General features: G+C 43.7%; 1 protein-coding gene across 1 annotated transcript in view; it reads left to right on the top strand.

Moving 5' to 3' along the window:
- LOC121568029 (sacsin) overlaps positions 1–13,681 on the top strand; it is a 43,530-nt gene extending 29,849 nt beyond the window's left edge. Inside the window, exon 10 of the mRNA XM_041878563.2 lies at positions 715–13,681. Within this exon, the coding sequence (XP_041734497.2) occupies positions 715–12,290 (11,576 nt within the window). The 3' untranslated portion in view covers positions 12,291–13,681. The remainder of the gene's footprint in view (positions 1–714) is intronic.
- The last annotated feature ends 1,251 nt before the right edge of the window (positions 13,682–14,932 follow it).

Consider the following 14,932-nt stretch of genomic DNA (forward strand, 5'->3'; position numbering starts at 1 on the left):
GTGGGAGCATTTGAAATAGTATGTTCCCTTCCATCTAATTTGAAACACGTCACATTTCATAGTGCCCATAATGTTTTTGTATTTGTTTAGCTGTGTGAGTTCCCAGACAAGTGTGTCTCTCTGGCAGTGTGAATTCTAACATGTCACTGGAACGCACTTTGTCTTTGCTGCAGGAATTCGCACAATCTTTATGTGTATCAGTCATTTAGTTAGAACTCATTGCAGAATTTGATGGCAGTCTTGTGATGTGACATTGAGTCTACTAAATATTAGCTTGATAAGTGTGTGTTATGCTTGCCACGGATAACTTAATGTAGTTGTTATGGTTTGCTGTGCTTTGGATTTTTTGAGTGTTGTAGTTAATCAAATTCTATTAAGTATAAATATTTGTAATGAAATGCTTGTTGTTTGCCTAATTAAGCCCATATGGTCTTGATGCAAATTATCATATTTGATTCAACTTGATTTTCTAATGTCCTGTTGATCCCTACTACATTGCAGGTACAAAATGCAAATATATCTTGTTGATACAGGTGGTGTTGATGGGAATGAACCTTGGGCTGTGCAGTAAAGCTAATAAATCACCTAGAATGCCTGCAGGACAAACATTGTTAAATGAAACTTTGGGCTTCTATATATGTAGTTCCTATAAATTATCATTGAGAAAGTCATCATTAAGGTTTATATTAACTTGTGTTTTTCTGTCTTCTACAGGAAGACCCTGCACTCAGGTACAAGTGCTAACACCTGAACGGTCAGCTCGACTCATAAAGGAGATCCTCTCAACAGTCTGGCCTACCAGAGACTTCACAGTCCAGTGGGACCATGGGAACCGAGAGAAGAAGCATCCTACACGCTCTTGGTTAAAGATGGTTTGGAAGCATCTGTATATTAACTTTGCTGATGACCTTAGTACGTTTGAAGACATGCCTTTGATCCCAAATGTGCCCCTGGAAGAAAGTGTGGACTCAATCGAGCTCCATCGTCTCAAAACTCCATCCCCTATTATCATTGTGGATGAGGAGGAGGCCCCACTTTCTGAAAGCCTTCTTGAAATCATGAAAAAACTTGGAGTAGTAGTGATGAAAAAGTTGGACCTGTGTTTGCAGCATCCTCTGTTGAAGAACTACATCCATCCTTCATCTCCCAGTATGCTACTGCAAATCATGGACAGGTCGTCAACCCAGAGAGTGGCCAGCCTGGTCTCATCGTTCTCAAGTAAACAGAAAGTGGCACTGAGGGACTTCCTGGCAGGGCTGTCTGACATCACAGAGAAAGAGAAGCGTATCCTCCTGGAGCTGACCATCTTTGAGAAAGTAGGGCCCTGTTCAGAGAAAGGCATCCCAACATATACCTCACTGAGAGGAGCCAGGGCTTTACACCATACCTCCAAGTATCCACCAAACGTCAAACTATCCATCAATGTTGTGGGCTGCAGTGATGAGGCATCCATTCGTCTCATTAAGATGCTGAACGTGGAACAGGTGAAAACCACTGACTGCTTGAAGTTGGTTGTTCAAGACATGGAGAAAGGGTTTTATTCAAAAGAGGATATCACTAAAATCATGCTCTGGGCCCTTAAGCATCTGTCATTCCTAAAGAATGAAAACAAAGCTGTGATTGGATGGCTTTCAGCTCTGAAGTTCATTCATACATCTGCAGGGAAATCTGTTGCAGCTACAGACCTTTTTGACCCTGAGCTGGAGATTTTACAGAATCTTTTCTACATGGAGGAGAAGAATAGGTTTCCCACAAGTACATACACATCATCTCCTGATATGCTACATTCACTGAGACAACTTGGACTGAAAAATGAAGTACAACTCAGCGAAAAAGATGTACTTCAGGTGGCACAGAAGATCGAGGAATTACAAGGTGGCAATGAGCCAGAATGGGAACCAGTTATACAGAAAGCAAAAACACTGCTGCAAATACTGAATAGACAAACCAAGCTGGTAAAGTCTTCAGAAGCTCAGACGTCCTTGAAAAAACTGAAATGGGTGCCAGTCTGCAAGGACAGACCTGTAAATTACCCAAAGTCCCTTGCCTGGATGGGAGACACCCATAACATCTGCTCATTCTCAGAAATGTGCAATATATCCCATGCAGTGCTAGTAGGTTCTTCAGTTGCACTTGTGGAGCGCACTTCTGCCGGCATGAAGAAGGCCCTGAAGTTATCTATAGAGCCACAGATTGATCAAGTGTTACAGCATTTAAAGGCAGTGAATGACTGGCACAGATCTCAAGCATTTACCACAGAAGACTGGTATCAATTCCAACAGATCCTTATTGAGATTTATGACTTCATGCAAGCACACCTTGAAGATGCAAGAGAGGCAATGAAGTCACTGCCATTTGATTGGGTGTGGACTGGCAAGACCTTTTCATCACCTAGCCACACAGTTCTAAAACCCATTTCTGACCTTGATTTGCAACCCTACCTGTACTCTTTGCCAAAGACCATTGCAAAGTTTCACAAACTTTTCAAATTCTGTGGTTCTGTCGAAGAGGTTGTCCCAAGCCATGTGTTCGATGTGATCAAAACAGTAAGGCAAAGGTGTGAGGAAGAAATGACTAAAGAGGAAAGTAAGCATGATCTCCTCCTCCTGATAAATATTCTGAGATGGCTGTATAACAGTCAAATTTCTGTGGACATTGACATGTATGTACCAATCCTTTGCTACAAGGATCCAAGCAAACTGGCCATGAAACCCATTCATGAATGCACCTACTGCGACATTAAAGTGGAGGATCTACATGACTTGCTTGATGATACATCAGAGCCCATTATTTTAGTCCATGATGACATCCCCATGAAAACAGCAGAATGGCTGAACGTGCCATGTTTGAGTACGAGACTCATAAACCCAGAAAACCTTGGCTTTGAACAATCAGGCCAACGGGAGCCTCTGACAGTGAGAATAAAGAACATTCTAGAAGAATATCCATCTGTCGCAGATATTTTCAAAGAACTTCTTCAAAATGCTGATGATGCGAGTGCTACAGAGTGTAGCTTCCTGATAGACATGCGGAAGAATATTGACATTCGAGAGAACCTGCTTGACCCTGGCATGATTATATGCCATGGCCCCTCCTTGTGGTCATTCAACAACTCTACATTCTCTGACACTGACTTTCTGAACATAACAAGGTTAGGTGGGTCAATGAAGAGATGTGAGGCAGACAAAGTTGGCAAATTTGGCCTAGGTTTCAACTCAGTTTATCACATCACTGACATCCCCATCATAATGAGCAGAGAGTTCATGATCATGTTCGATCCAAACATCAACCACATCAGCAAGCACATTAAAGACAGGTCAAACCCGGGAATTAAGATCAACTGGAGCAAACAACAGAAACGGCTGCGAAAGTTCCCCAATCAATTCAAACCCTTCATCAATGTCTTCAATTGCCAACTTCCTCTTGCACAAGAGTCTCCATACAAGTACGATGGAACACTGTTCAGACTCCCCTTCAGGACTGAGCAAGAAGCATCAGTGAGTGAAATCAGCAGTGTCTACTACAACACCCCAGACATCTACTCACTTGTTGATGAGTTCAGCATATGTGGCCACCGGCTCATTCTCTTCACTCAGCATGTTGGCTCCATGGTACTGAAGTACCTGAAATATGAAGAGCCCAATCCAGCAGCAGCACAGGATGTTGTTACTATCAACAAAAGTGTATGGTCATCCAAAGCTGCATATGGACCTCTGAGCATCCTGAAATCTGCAGCAAAAGTCATGAAAAAGGTAGCAGCCACCAACAGGGTACCAGCTGACACTCCCAAGTCTGGCTGTATCATACGCATTGTGGTGGAGGAGTTTCACAATGTGTTCAAGCGCATAGTTGATCTCCAGTCACCCCTTTTCAGAGGTTCAGAGGAGGATCCTTCCTCATACTTTGAAATGGCTGCCAAAGACGGAAAAAACAGACGACTCACAGACGAAATGCCGCAAAAGGCAGTTGATCTCACAAACTGGCTCATTTGTTCATGTATGGATGTGACCGAAGCTCTCAAATTTTCACTTGGTGAGAGCGGAAAACGACTTGGACTAGTGCCTTGTGGGGGTGTAGCTGTTCTGCTCTCAGAGGAGGAGAATCGAAAATGGACAGTGAAGGATAACACCAATCACATCAACCCGATAGGAGAGGTGTTTTGCTATTTACCTCTCAGAATCAAAACAGGTTTGCCAGTCCACATAAACGGCTGTTTTGCTGTGACATCTAACCGCAAAGAGATCTGGAAGACAGACACCAAAGGACACTGGAACTCAGTGTTCATGAGACACGTGATCGTCCAGGCATACCTAGCAGCACTCAATATGCTGCGTTCAATGGCAGAAAGTGGAGAACTGCTTGACTACAGCTACTATGTAGCATGGCCTGATCCAAGTGTAGTACACGATGATTTCACAGTGATCAGCCAAGGAGTCTATCAAGAGATCGCCAAAGGGGGGGACAGGGACCATGCAAAAGTTTTCTCAGATGGCAAAACCTGGGTATCAATCAAGTATGTCAGATTCCTAGATGACTCCCTGCTCTGTAGACCAGACATTGGTCCTGCTGCCTTCAAGATATTCCTAAAATATCTCAAGAAGAGCGGCTCGCAAGACCTCTGTGCTGTTGAGCTGCCTGACTGGGTCAAGGAAGGTTTTGATGATGCTGGATGCAAAGGGAAGCTGATAGAGAACACCCTGACTGAAAAGCAGTTCTTCTTAGATGTATTTTTCCCCCATATCCAAGACATCGACAAAGAACTTCGTGACCCACTAATGCATTATGTCTTGAATGGCAAACTGGACGAATTTGCATCAATTCTTAGAGAGACTCCATGCATCCCATGCTCTGGCCCCAATCAGCAATTAGTCATACCATCCAGACTAATCCATCCAGAAGGAAGAGTTGCAAAACTGTACAACGCTGATGATGGAAGATTTCCAGAAGGAACCTCAAAAGACTACATGAATCCAGTGTGCTTGGTCAAGCTAGTACAGCTGGGAATGGTCAAAGATGACCTCTCTTGGGATGATTTGATTGAACGTGCTGAATCTGTGTTCGATCTAAATGAAAATGATCACACTGCTGCATGTCTTCGGAGCAGCATTATTCTCAGTCTCAGTGATGAGAAGCTGAAAATGGCAGACTCAGGAGCAGGTAAACAACTGGAGAAGCTACAGGACATAAAGTTCTTTCCATTTCTGACAAAGCCTGCAGGGTTTTCACTACCATGGCATGGGAATACTTTCCCCCCGTCCACCATGTTTTCTGCCAAAGAGCTCTTTACGACTGACCACCAGGACACAGTGTGCTTGATGAAACCCATCCTTAATGAGAACTCTCCATCTTTCAAAGGGTGCGGTCCGATCACATTGGCTGTAAAAGACTCTCTCGGATTGATAAGAAAGCCAACAGTTGGACTAGTTGTCAGTCAACTTAAGGAACTTGCTAAGTCATTTGACGGAGTTACTTTGTATCAGGAAAATATCACCAATGCCTGCTACAAATACCTACATGAAGAAATGCTCCAGGATGCCAAAGCAAAGACACAGATCAATGAGGAACTGAAAACCTTCTGCTCCATTCTGGTGGAGAACACTTACGTTGAGCCCTCCAAAGTTGCATTCTACCAGAACTTTGATGCAGCACCATATCTCTACCAGCTTCCCAACAAGTACAGAAACAGTTGCCGTGAGCTCTTTGAGAATGTTGGGGTTCAGTCAAGCTTCACAGTTGAGAACTTTTCAGCAGTCCTTGAATTAGTGAAAAGGGAGTGTGGGAGAAGATCCCTCTCTGAGGATGACTTTCAGCTCTCTCGCAGAATCATTAGTGAAGGAATATGGGGCTTAATCAGAGACAAAAACCAAGAATTCTGCCAAGCTACCTATGGGGAAATTCTCCTTCCTGACACCCATCTTACACTGCAGCCATCAAAGTCTCTGTGTTACAATGACTGTCCTTGGATCAAAGTCAGAGACACAACTGTGAAATATTGCCATGCAGATATTCCAAGAGAGGTTGCTGTGAAATTAGGAGCAGTTCCCAAACGTCACAAAGCCCTGGAAAGGTATGCCTCAAATATCTGCTTCACTACACTTGGAAGTGAGTTTGGACAAAAAGAGAAACTCACAAGTAGAATTAAAAGTATCCTCAACGCTTACCCATCAGAAAAAGAAATGCTAAAGGAGCTCCTGCAGAATGCAGATGATGCTAAAGCCACTGAAATCTACTTTGTTTTTGATCCAAGAACCCACCCCACAGACAGAATATTTGATGACAAATGGTTGCCAATGCAAGGCCCATCACTCTGTGTCTACAACAATCAGCCTTTCACTGAGGATGATGTCAGAGGAATCCAGAACCTAGGAAGAGGAACAAAAGAAGCAAATCCTGGCAAAACTGGACAATATGGCATAGGATTCAACTCTGTGTATCACATCACAGACTGCCCGTCTTTCATTTCAAACAATGATATTCTTTGCATCTTCGATCCACATGCACGATATGCACCCGGGGCGACATCTGTTAGTCCTGGAAGAATGTTTAGGGACTTGGATTCTGACTTCAGATCTCAATTCTCTGATGTGCTAAATCTTTACCTGGGATCTCATTTCAGGCTTGAACGATGCACAATGTTCAGATTCCCCATACGCTCAACAGAAATGGCCAAAATATCAGAGATCAGCTCTGTTCCTGCATCAGACAGAATGGTGCAAAACCTTCTGGATAAACTAAAAACCGATGGGGCAGAACTCCTCATGTTCCTCAACCACATGGAGAAAATTTCCATCTGTGAAATAGAGAAAGCTACAGGTGACCTGAAGGTGCTATACTCTGTGACTGCTAAAATCACAGATGGTGACCGTCTAAAACGCAAGCAATTTCATGCCTCAGTGGTGGATAGTGTGACAAAAAAGAAGCAGCTCACTCAAATCCCAGTCCAGCAGATAACCTACTCAATTGATATAGAGGACTCAGATGGCAATCGAACAACTTGGATGGTCTGCAATCGATCTGGCTTCTCCTGCATAGAGAAAGTCTCAAAGGGTGTGATTTCAGCCCACAAAAATGAAGACATTACTCTCTTTCCACGTGGAGGGGTGGCTGCATGTGTAAGCCACAACTACAAGAAGCCCCACAGAGCATTCTGCTTTCTGCCCCTTTCATTGGAGACTGGCTTGCCCTTTCATGTTAATGGTCATTTTGCCTTAGATTCTGCCAGGAGAAACCTATGGAGAGATGACAATGGAGTAGGAGTGAGGAGTGACTGGAACAACAACTTGATGACATTTTTGATAGCTCCTGCCTATGTGGAGCTTTTGATTCAGCTGAAAAGACGATACTTCCCAGGACCCGATCCCACCATGACTGTGTTACAGGGAACACCAATTCACATCGTCAAAGACACTTTGAGGAAATTCCTGTACTTCTTCCCAGTCAACAGACTTGACATCCAGCCAGATTGGTACTGTCTTGTCAAAGCAGTGTACACCTGCATTCATGCTGACCTGAAACGTCTCCTTCCTGTCGTTAGGGCTCCCCACATTGACAACACAGACATGCACTCTGCCATATACATCTCCTGGGTGAACACATCCTCTGCAAACAAAGGTCGCGCATTCTTTGACAATCTGCTGCAGGATGAACTTCAACATCTGAAAAACACAGAATACAACATCTCCTCACGCAAGTCTGTTGCAGAAAATGTCTTCCGACTCAAGGCCCTGCTTTTGGATGTGGGCTTCAACTTGGTCCACAGTTGTGACGAAACAGCCAATCTTTACTTCTGTTTGGATGATGCAGGCATTCCCGTGAGCTATGTTACCCCAGAGGATGTACGAAACTTTCTCCTCACATTCTCATCCCCAGACACATCTTGCCAAGTTGGGAAACTTCCCTGTCGACTCCAGCAGTCAAATTACAAGCTCTTCCACAGCCTGAAGCTTCTGGTTGACTACTGCTTCAAAGACGTAGAGGAGGATAAAATCAACATAGAGGGGTTACCACTGATGATGACAATGGACAACATACTCCAGGTGTTTGATTCCAAGAAACCAAAGTTTCTGTCAACACACCATGAACTGGTCTCATCAAGGAAAGAGCTGTTCATGAACACACTGTACATGAAGTACAACAATATCCTGATGAATTTAGGTGTTGCAAAGGTCTTCGACATCAGCAGTTTTGGGGAACTGTTGAGTTCTGTTCTACCGCGTGAATACAGAACAAGGATCCCTGTGAAGTGGCGAGACAGCTACGTCAGTGAGTCTTGGCTGAAAGGTGCGTGGCACTTCATCAGTGAGAACATTGCAGTCAAGGAAGAGCAGGCAGGCATCAAACCAAATTTTGAGACTGTACTCGACCTACTGAAAGACTGGGCTTTGCTGCCAGGAATCAAATTCATGGTTTCAAGCAACAAGTTGATTGTCCCTGATCACGACGTGTTACTACCCCTGAGTTTGATAAGCGCAGCTATCTTTCCAAACGGGCAAAATGACAAAGTCTTTCACATCCTAATGAAAGGTGGATGCATTCAGCTTGCCATCAACAAAATAGGCTTCAAAGAGAATCCTGTCCTGCCTTTTCTGGCACAGCATACAGCAAACATAGACAATCCATCCAGCATCCTGAAAGCACTGGAGTACATGATTCAGACGGCAGCTTTCAAAACAGGAAGTTTAGCTGACAAAGAGTTTGAGGCTCTTCTGTTGTACTTCAACTGCAATTTGATCAACCTCACCCAAGAAGACGCTCAAACTCTGAAACTGCTCCCATGCTTTAAAGCAGTCAGTGGCAGATACATCAGCATTGCAAACTTTGGGTCATGCTATGTTCTGGCAAAAAGCATTCCCTCTGCAGATATGGAAAAATGGGCCCACACAACATCCTTCGCCTTTCTCGCAGACAATCCACAATTGAAGGAACTGTACAGTTTCCTTGGATGTTCCCCAATTGATGATCTGGAAGTCTACCTGAGGCATCTCCTACCAAAGTTTGACAGCTTGTCATACGAGGCCAAAATTGAGCACCTTGTCTATCTGAAGGAGAGACTTATGGCAATGGAGGAGTCATGTGGGATGAAGGATCATCTGTATGAGAAACTGGAAGGTCTGTCATTCATCTATGACTACACCAACAGACTCAAGTCTACCAAAATGTTCTATGATCAAACAGTGAAGGTGTTCGAAGTGATGCTCCCTCCAAAAGCATTCATACCCAATGACTTTTTCAAGAAGGTTGAGCAAGTGTCAAAGCCAAAAAATGGGACAGCATTTCTCACCTCATGGATCACATTCCTAAGGAATATAGGTCTCAAACACATTGTCTCTCAGCAGCAAATTCTCCAGTATGCAAAAGAAGTCAGCATCAAAGCTCAAACAGAGAACTGGTCCAAAGAAAAAGCCCAAATGATTGTTGATGTTCTCCTTAACCACATATTCAATGAGAGGACAGACCTATTTGTTGGCGCTTTCCTCAAAGAGCTGTCAATGATAGCATTCCTTTGTCCTGAGCGTGCACCCACTGAGCTGATCCGGCTCCATGCTCAATTCCAAGAGATGAATGGCACTCTCCCTCTGATACGTTTCAGTGGGTCTCAAGTCAATCCAAAATTCAAGCAAACTGATATCATTCAATTACTATGGACATCATGTCCCATTCTCCCAGAGAAGGCCACACCAGTAGCCATTAAAGACCAGGAGGGAAGCACGCTGACTGGCCAAGAACAACTGGACTTAGTGCTGACCATGTTAAGTGTCAACTTGGAACCTCCCTTGGACAAAGTGATAAGCAACTGCAAAAATATCTGCAACATATCCAATCCTGACGATGACATGGTGAAAACAAGAAACAAAGTCTTGAGATCCACCTACGAATTTCTCAATGCAGATAAAAGAGAATTTCGCTTCCAGCTACGAGGGGTGAGTTTTGTCATGGTTGAGGAGGGCTGGAAACTTCTAAAGCCAGAGGAGGTTGTCATCAACTTGGACAATGAATCTGACTTCAAGCCATACCTATACAAACTACCACTAGAGCTTGGCATCTTTCATCAGCTGTTTAAGCTTTTGGGCACAGAGGATGTTGTATCAACAAAACAATACGTTGAAGTGCTGTGCCGCATTTACAGAAATTCAGAGGGTAAGCAGCTTGACCCGAATGAAATGAGAACTGTGAAAAGGGCTGTCTCAGGGCTATTCAAAAGCCTACAGAATGACCCAGTTCAAATACGCAAAGACCTTGAGAGCCTCAGAGATTTGATATTTTACCTGCCAAGTCACGATGGTAGATTAGCCAAATCCAACAGTTTAGTGTTTGACGATGCCCCACACTACAAGAGCAGAATTCAGGGTAATGTAGGCGTTCAGATGCTTGTGGACATGAGTCAGTGTTATCTTGGCAAGGATCATTCCTTCCACACAAAGCTGATCATGCTGCTCCCACAGAAGCTAAGGCCAAGACTCCTGAGTAGTATCCTTGAGGAGCAGCTGGATGAGGAGTCTCCCAAAATGTGCCAGTTTGGAGCTTTCTGTTCGCTTCAGGGTCGCCTTCAGCTTCTACTGTCATCAGAACAGTTCATCACAGGACTGATACGAATAATGAAGCATGAAAATGACAATGCATTCCTTGTGAATGAGGAAAAAGCCATACGATTGTGCAAAGCACTTTGTGAGGGTTTGAAGGTGTCTTGTTTTGAGAAACTCCAGACAACACTAAGAGTCAAAGGTTGCAGCCCTATCCCACACAGCCGGAGTGAAACACTTGCCTTCCTGAAAAGGTACGGGACAGCTGTGATTCATCTCTACATCCAACACTCAGACAGCAAAGACATTAATTTTCTCTTAGCGCTGGCGATGACACTAAAATCTGCAACAGACAACTTGATATCTGACACCTCCTATCTAATTGCTATGCTGGGCTGTAACGACATCTACAGAATCACAGAGAAGCTGGACAACCTTGGCGTCAAGTATGACTCCACAGAGCCCTCAAAACTCGAGCTTCCTCTCCCTGGGACACCCATACCAGCTGAGATACACCATATACTCCTCATGGATCCAATGAATGTGTTTTACCCAGGAGAATATGTGGGTTACCTTGTGGACTCTGAAGGAGGGGATGTCTATGGCGGATATCAGCCCACATATACGTATGCCATCATTGTTCAAGAAGTGGAGAAAGAAGAGGAGGACAACCCAAGCTTCCTTGGGAAATGCTTCCAAATTGACATTGGATATAGTGAGTACAAAATAGTAAGTTCTCTTGATCTGTACAAATTCTCTAGACAAGAGGAAAGTACTCATATCCGAGACAGCAGCGCCCCATCGACTCCAACAACCCCCCCAGAATGTCGCTCTCCTGGTCCTGGTCCACGATTGGTGCCTCCCCTTTTTACTAGAAAGGAAAATCACAAAGTCCCTCCCACAAAACAATCTCCCAAAAAGATAAGACTTAGTGCATTGCCAGAAATCCTAAAAGACGTGACCTTAGTTATTGAGCAAGCTTGGAAGCTCGCTGAAACGGAAAGGAAGAAGATAATTCGCCGGTTGTATCTCAAGTGGCATCCAGACAAGAATGCAGAGAATCTAGATGTAGCTACAGAGGTCTTCAAGCACTTACAGAATGAAATCAACAGGATGGAGAAGCAGACTCTGACAGATCAGCAGAACACTGACAGAGCATCCAGGAGAACTTTCTCAAAGTCTTCCACCCGCTTCCAGTCAGAGAAGTTTTCATTTCAAAGATTTTACACATCGTGGAACCAAGAGGCAACAAGCCATAGGTCTGAGAAACAGCAGTTCCGGGAGCAGTTCACTACTTATGCAGGTTCGTCACATTCTAATCGCTTCTTTGTGCCCCCGACCTTCAAGTCTGTTGGCAATCCTGTGGAAGCCCGCAGGTGGCTCAGGCAAGCAAGAGCCAACTTTTCTGCTGCACGGAATGACCTTCACAAAAATGCCAATGAGTGGGTGTGTTTCAAATGCTACCTGGCTACGAAACTAGCCTTGATAGCTGCAGACTATTCTGTCAGAGGGAAGTCAGACAAGGATGTGAAACCCACATCACTGGCACAGAAAGTGGAGGAGTACAACCCACAGCTAACAGGACTTGCCAAGGATGTCAACATCTTGGAGGGATATGGCGTGGACAGCCTAAGAACTCGCTATCCTGACCTCTTACCCTTTCCCCAGATCCCCAATGACAGATTCACGTCTGAGGTTGCAATGAGAGTGATGGAATGTACAGCACGGATCATCATCAAACTTGAAACTTTTGTGCAGCAAAAAATCTAATTCTGCCATGCTATTGGAACATATCAGATATGTTAAATAAAATAAATATGCATAGGTCCTCTGAACAATAGAAGATTATAGTGGCTGTGTGCAATACTGATATGTATATTATTGTTTTGAGGCTAAATTAAGTATCCAGCTGGCAGCTTAGATATACAGTACGCCAGAACCAATATTGGCACAATGTATACATGTATGGCTCTTCATATCCTAACACCGAGCTGTCTGAAAGTAATTTGACGTGGCTGTACCATTTTACAAAGACACAAATTATATTTAGCTCCAATGCTGTACATACAAATGCCCCAGCAATACTTTTTTTAACCAAAGACCCATGTTGAATATATTTGCTCTCAGATAATTGAATACAACTATGCTGCTTTTTTACTTGACCTTTTATACAAGTATATTTTTCCTGCCATAGACAACCATTTGTCTGTACTTTGTTTGTTACCATCTAAAAAGTCAAGTTGATTGATTCTAGACAATTCTCTCATGTTGTCACTGTTGTCATGCAATGGGTTCTATTTGCAACATCTGAAAATGAACCAACAAAATTACAATAATATTTGTACTTTTAAAACATAATTATTTAATATTTTGATGGTTGGTTGTTATTTTTTTGTTTTTGTATAAGTTGTAAATGCTCTGTATCATGTGTTCTGCTTGTAAATGGACAAAGCACTTTCTCAAAACACCTCCGGTACTTGCACTTGTAGAGCGCTTGTGACACCCCAGCAGATTGGGAGAACTAGACTGAATAGAAAATTATTGTTACATCTAGCTTTCATATGTCTATACTTTAGATTCTGTTTTATCATCATTGAATGTGTCTCCACTGAACTGTTTGTCAGTTTATCAGACTTTGAATGGTGTCTTTTAGGAGCACAATTGTACACTACATCTACTGTAATGATCTGTATGCTGACGAGTATGTATGATACATCAGGAACTTTTTGGAGTACTCATGACAAGAAAGCAGTTACCTGCTTTGAAAACATCATGGGTCAAAATGATTAACTATGGATTGGGCTGACCAAAATGATTTAGGGCAAGGAATCGTCCTTAAGAAAAATGGTGATTACCGTAACGAAGAACCATGGTGTTCTATGGCTAGATAATGTAACATGTTTATTTTGACAAAGTTAAATCGAGCTTTGTTTCATTTGATTGTCTGATCTTTTCATATTAGAGGAATATTGCAGGTGGCATCCTCATGTGGTGCTTGTTTTCGTCAATTGTCTTTACTCTTTTCGTGATTAAATTTTCATGAATGATTTTTGGGACTATAAATACACTGGAAGCATATTGTTGCAACACTATATATACAAAAGTATGTGGACACCCCTTCAAATTAGTGGATTCGGCTATTTCAGCCACACCCGTTGCTGACAGGTGTATAAAATCGAGCACCCAGCCATGAAATCTCCATAGACAAACATTGGCAGTAGAATGGCCTTATTGAAGAGCTCAGTGACTTTCAACGTGGCACCGTCATAGGATGCCGCCTTTCCAACAAGTCAGTTCGTCATATTTCTGCCCTGCTAGAGCTGCCCCGGTCAACTGTAAGTGCTGTTATTGTGAAGTGGAAACATCTAGGAGCAACAACGGCTCAGCCGCGAAGTGGTAGGCCACAAAAGCTCACAGAACGGGACCGCCGAGTGCTGAAGCGCGTAAAAATCGTCTGTCCTCGGTTGCAAAACTCACTACCGAGTTCCAAACTGCCTCTGGAAGCAATGTCAGCACAAGAACTGTTCGTCGGGAGCTTCATGAAATGGGTTTCCATGGCCGAGCAGTCGCACACAAGCCTAAGATCACCATGCGCAATGCCAAGTGTCGGCTGGAGTGGTGTAAAGCTCACAGCTATTGGACTCTGGAGCAGTGAAAACATGTTCTCTGGAGTGATGAATCACGCTTCACCATCTGACAGTCCGACGGACAAATCTGGCTTTGGGGGATGCCAGGAGAACGCTACCTGCCCAAATGCATAGTGCCAACTGTACATTTTGGTGGAGGAGGAATAATGGTCTGGGGCTGTTTTTCATGGTTCGGGCTAGGCCCCTTAGTTCCAGTGAAGCGAAATCTTAACGCTACAGCATACAATTACATTCTAGACGATTTTGTGCTTCCAACTTTGTGGCAACAGTTTGGGGAAGGCCCTTTCCTGTTTCAGCATGACAATACCCCCATGCACAAAGCGAGGTCTGTACAGAAATGGTTTGTCGAGATCGGTGGGGAATAACTTGACTGGCCTGCACAGAGCCCTGACCTCAACCCCATCGAACACCTTTGGGATGAATTGGAACGCCAACTGTGAGCCAGGCCTAATCGGCCAACATCAGTGCCCGACCTCACTAATGCTCGTGGCTGAATGGAAGCAAGTCCCCGCAGCAATGTTCCAACATCTAGTGGAAAGCCTTCCCAGAAGAGTGGAGGCTGTTATAGCAGCAAAGGGAGGACCAACTCCATATTAATGCCCATGATTTGGAATGAGCTGTTCGACGAGCAGGTGTCCACATACTTTTGGTCATGTAGTGTACATTCAAATGTCATGTATTTTATTTGATATCTGTTTAATGTCTTATTACACCTCTAATAATCCTGAGGTGAGCAGCCACGGGGAATTCTTTGAAGAGATCTTT

This window comes from Coregonus clupeaformis, chromosome 6 (assembly GCF_020615455.1).
Source record: "Coregonus clupeaformis isolate EN_2021a chromosome 6, ASM2061545v1, whole genome shotgun sequence".
NCBI lineage: Eukaryota > Metazoa > Chordata > Actinopteri > Salmoniformes > Salmonidae > Coregonus > Coregonus clupeaformis.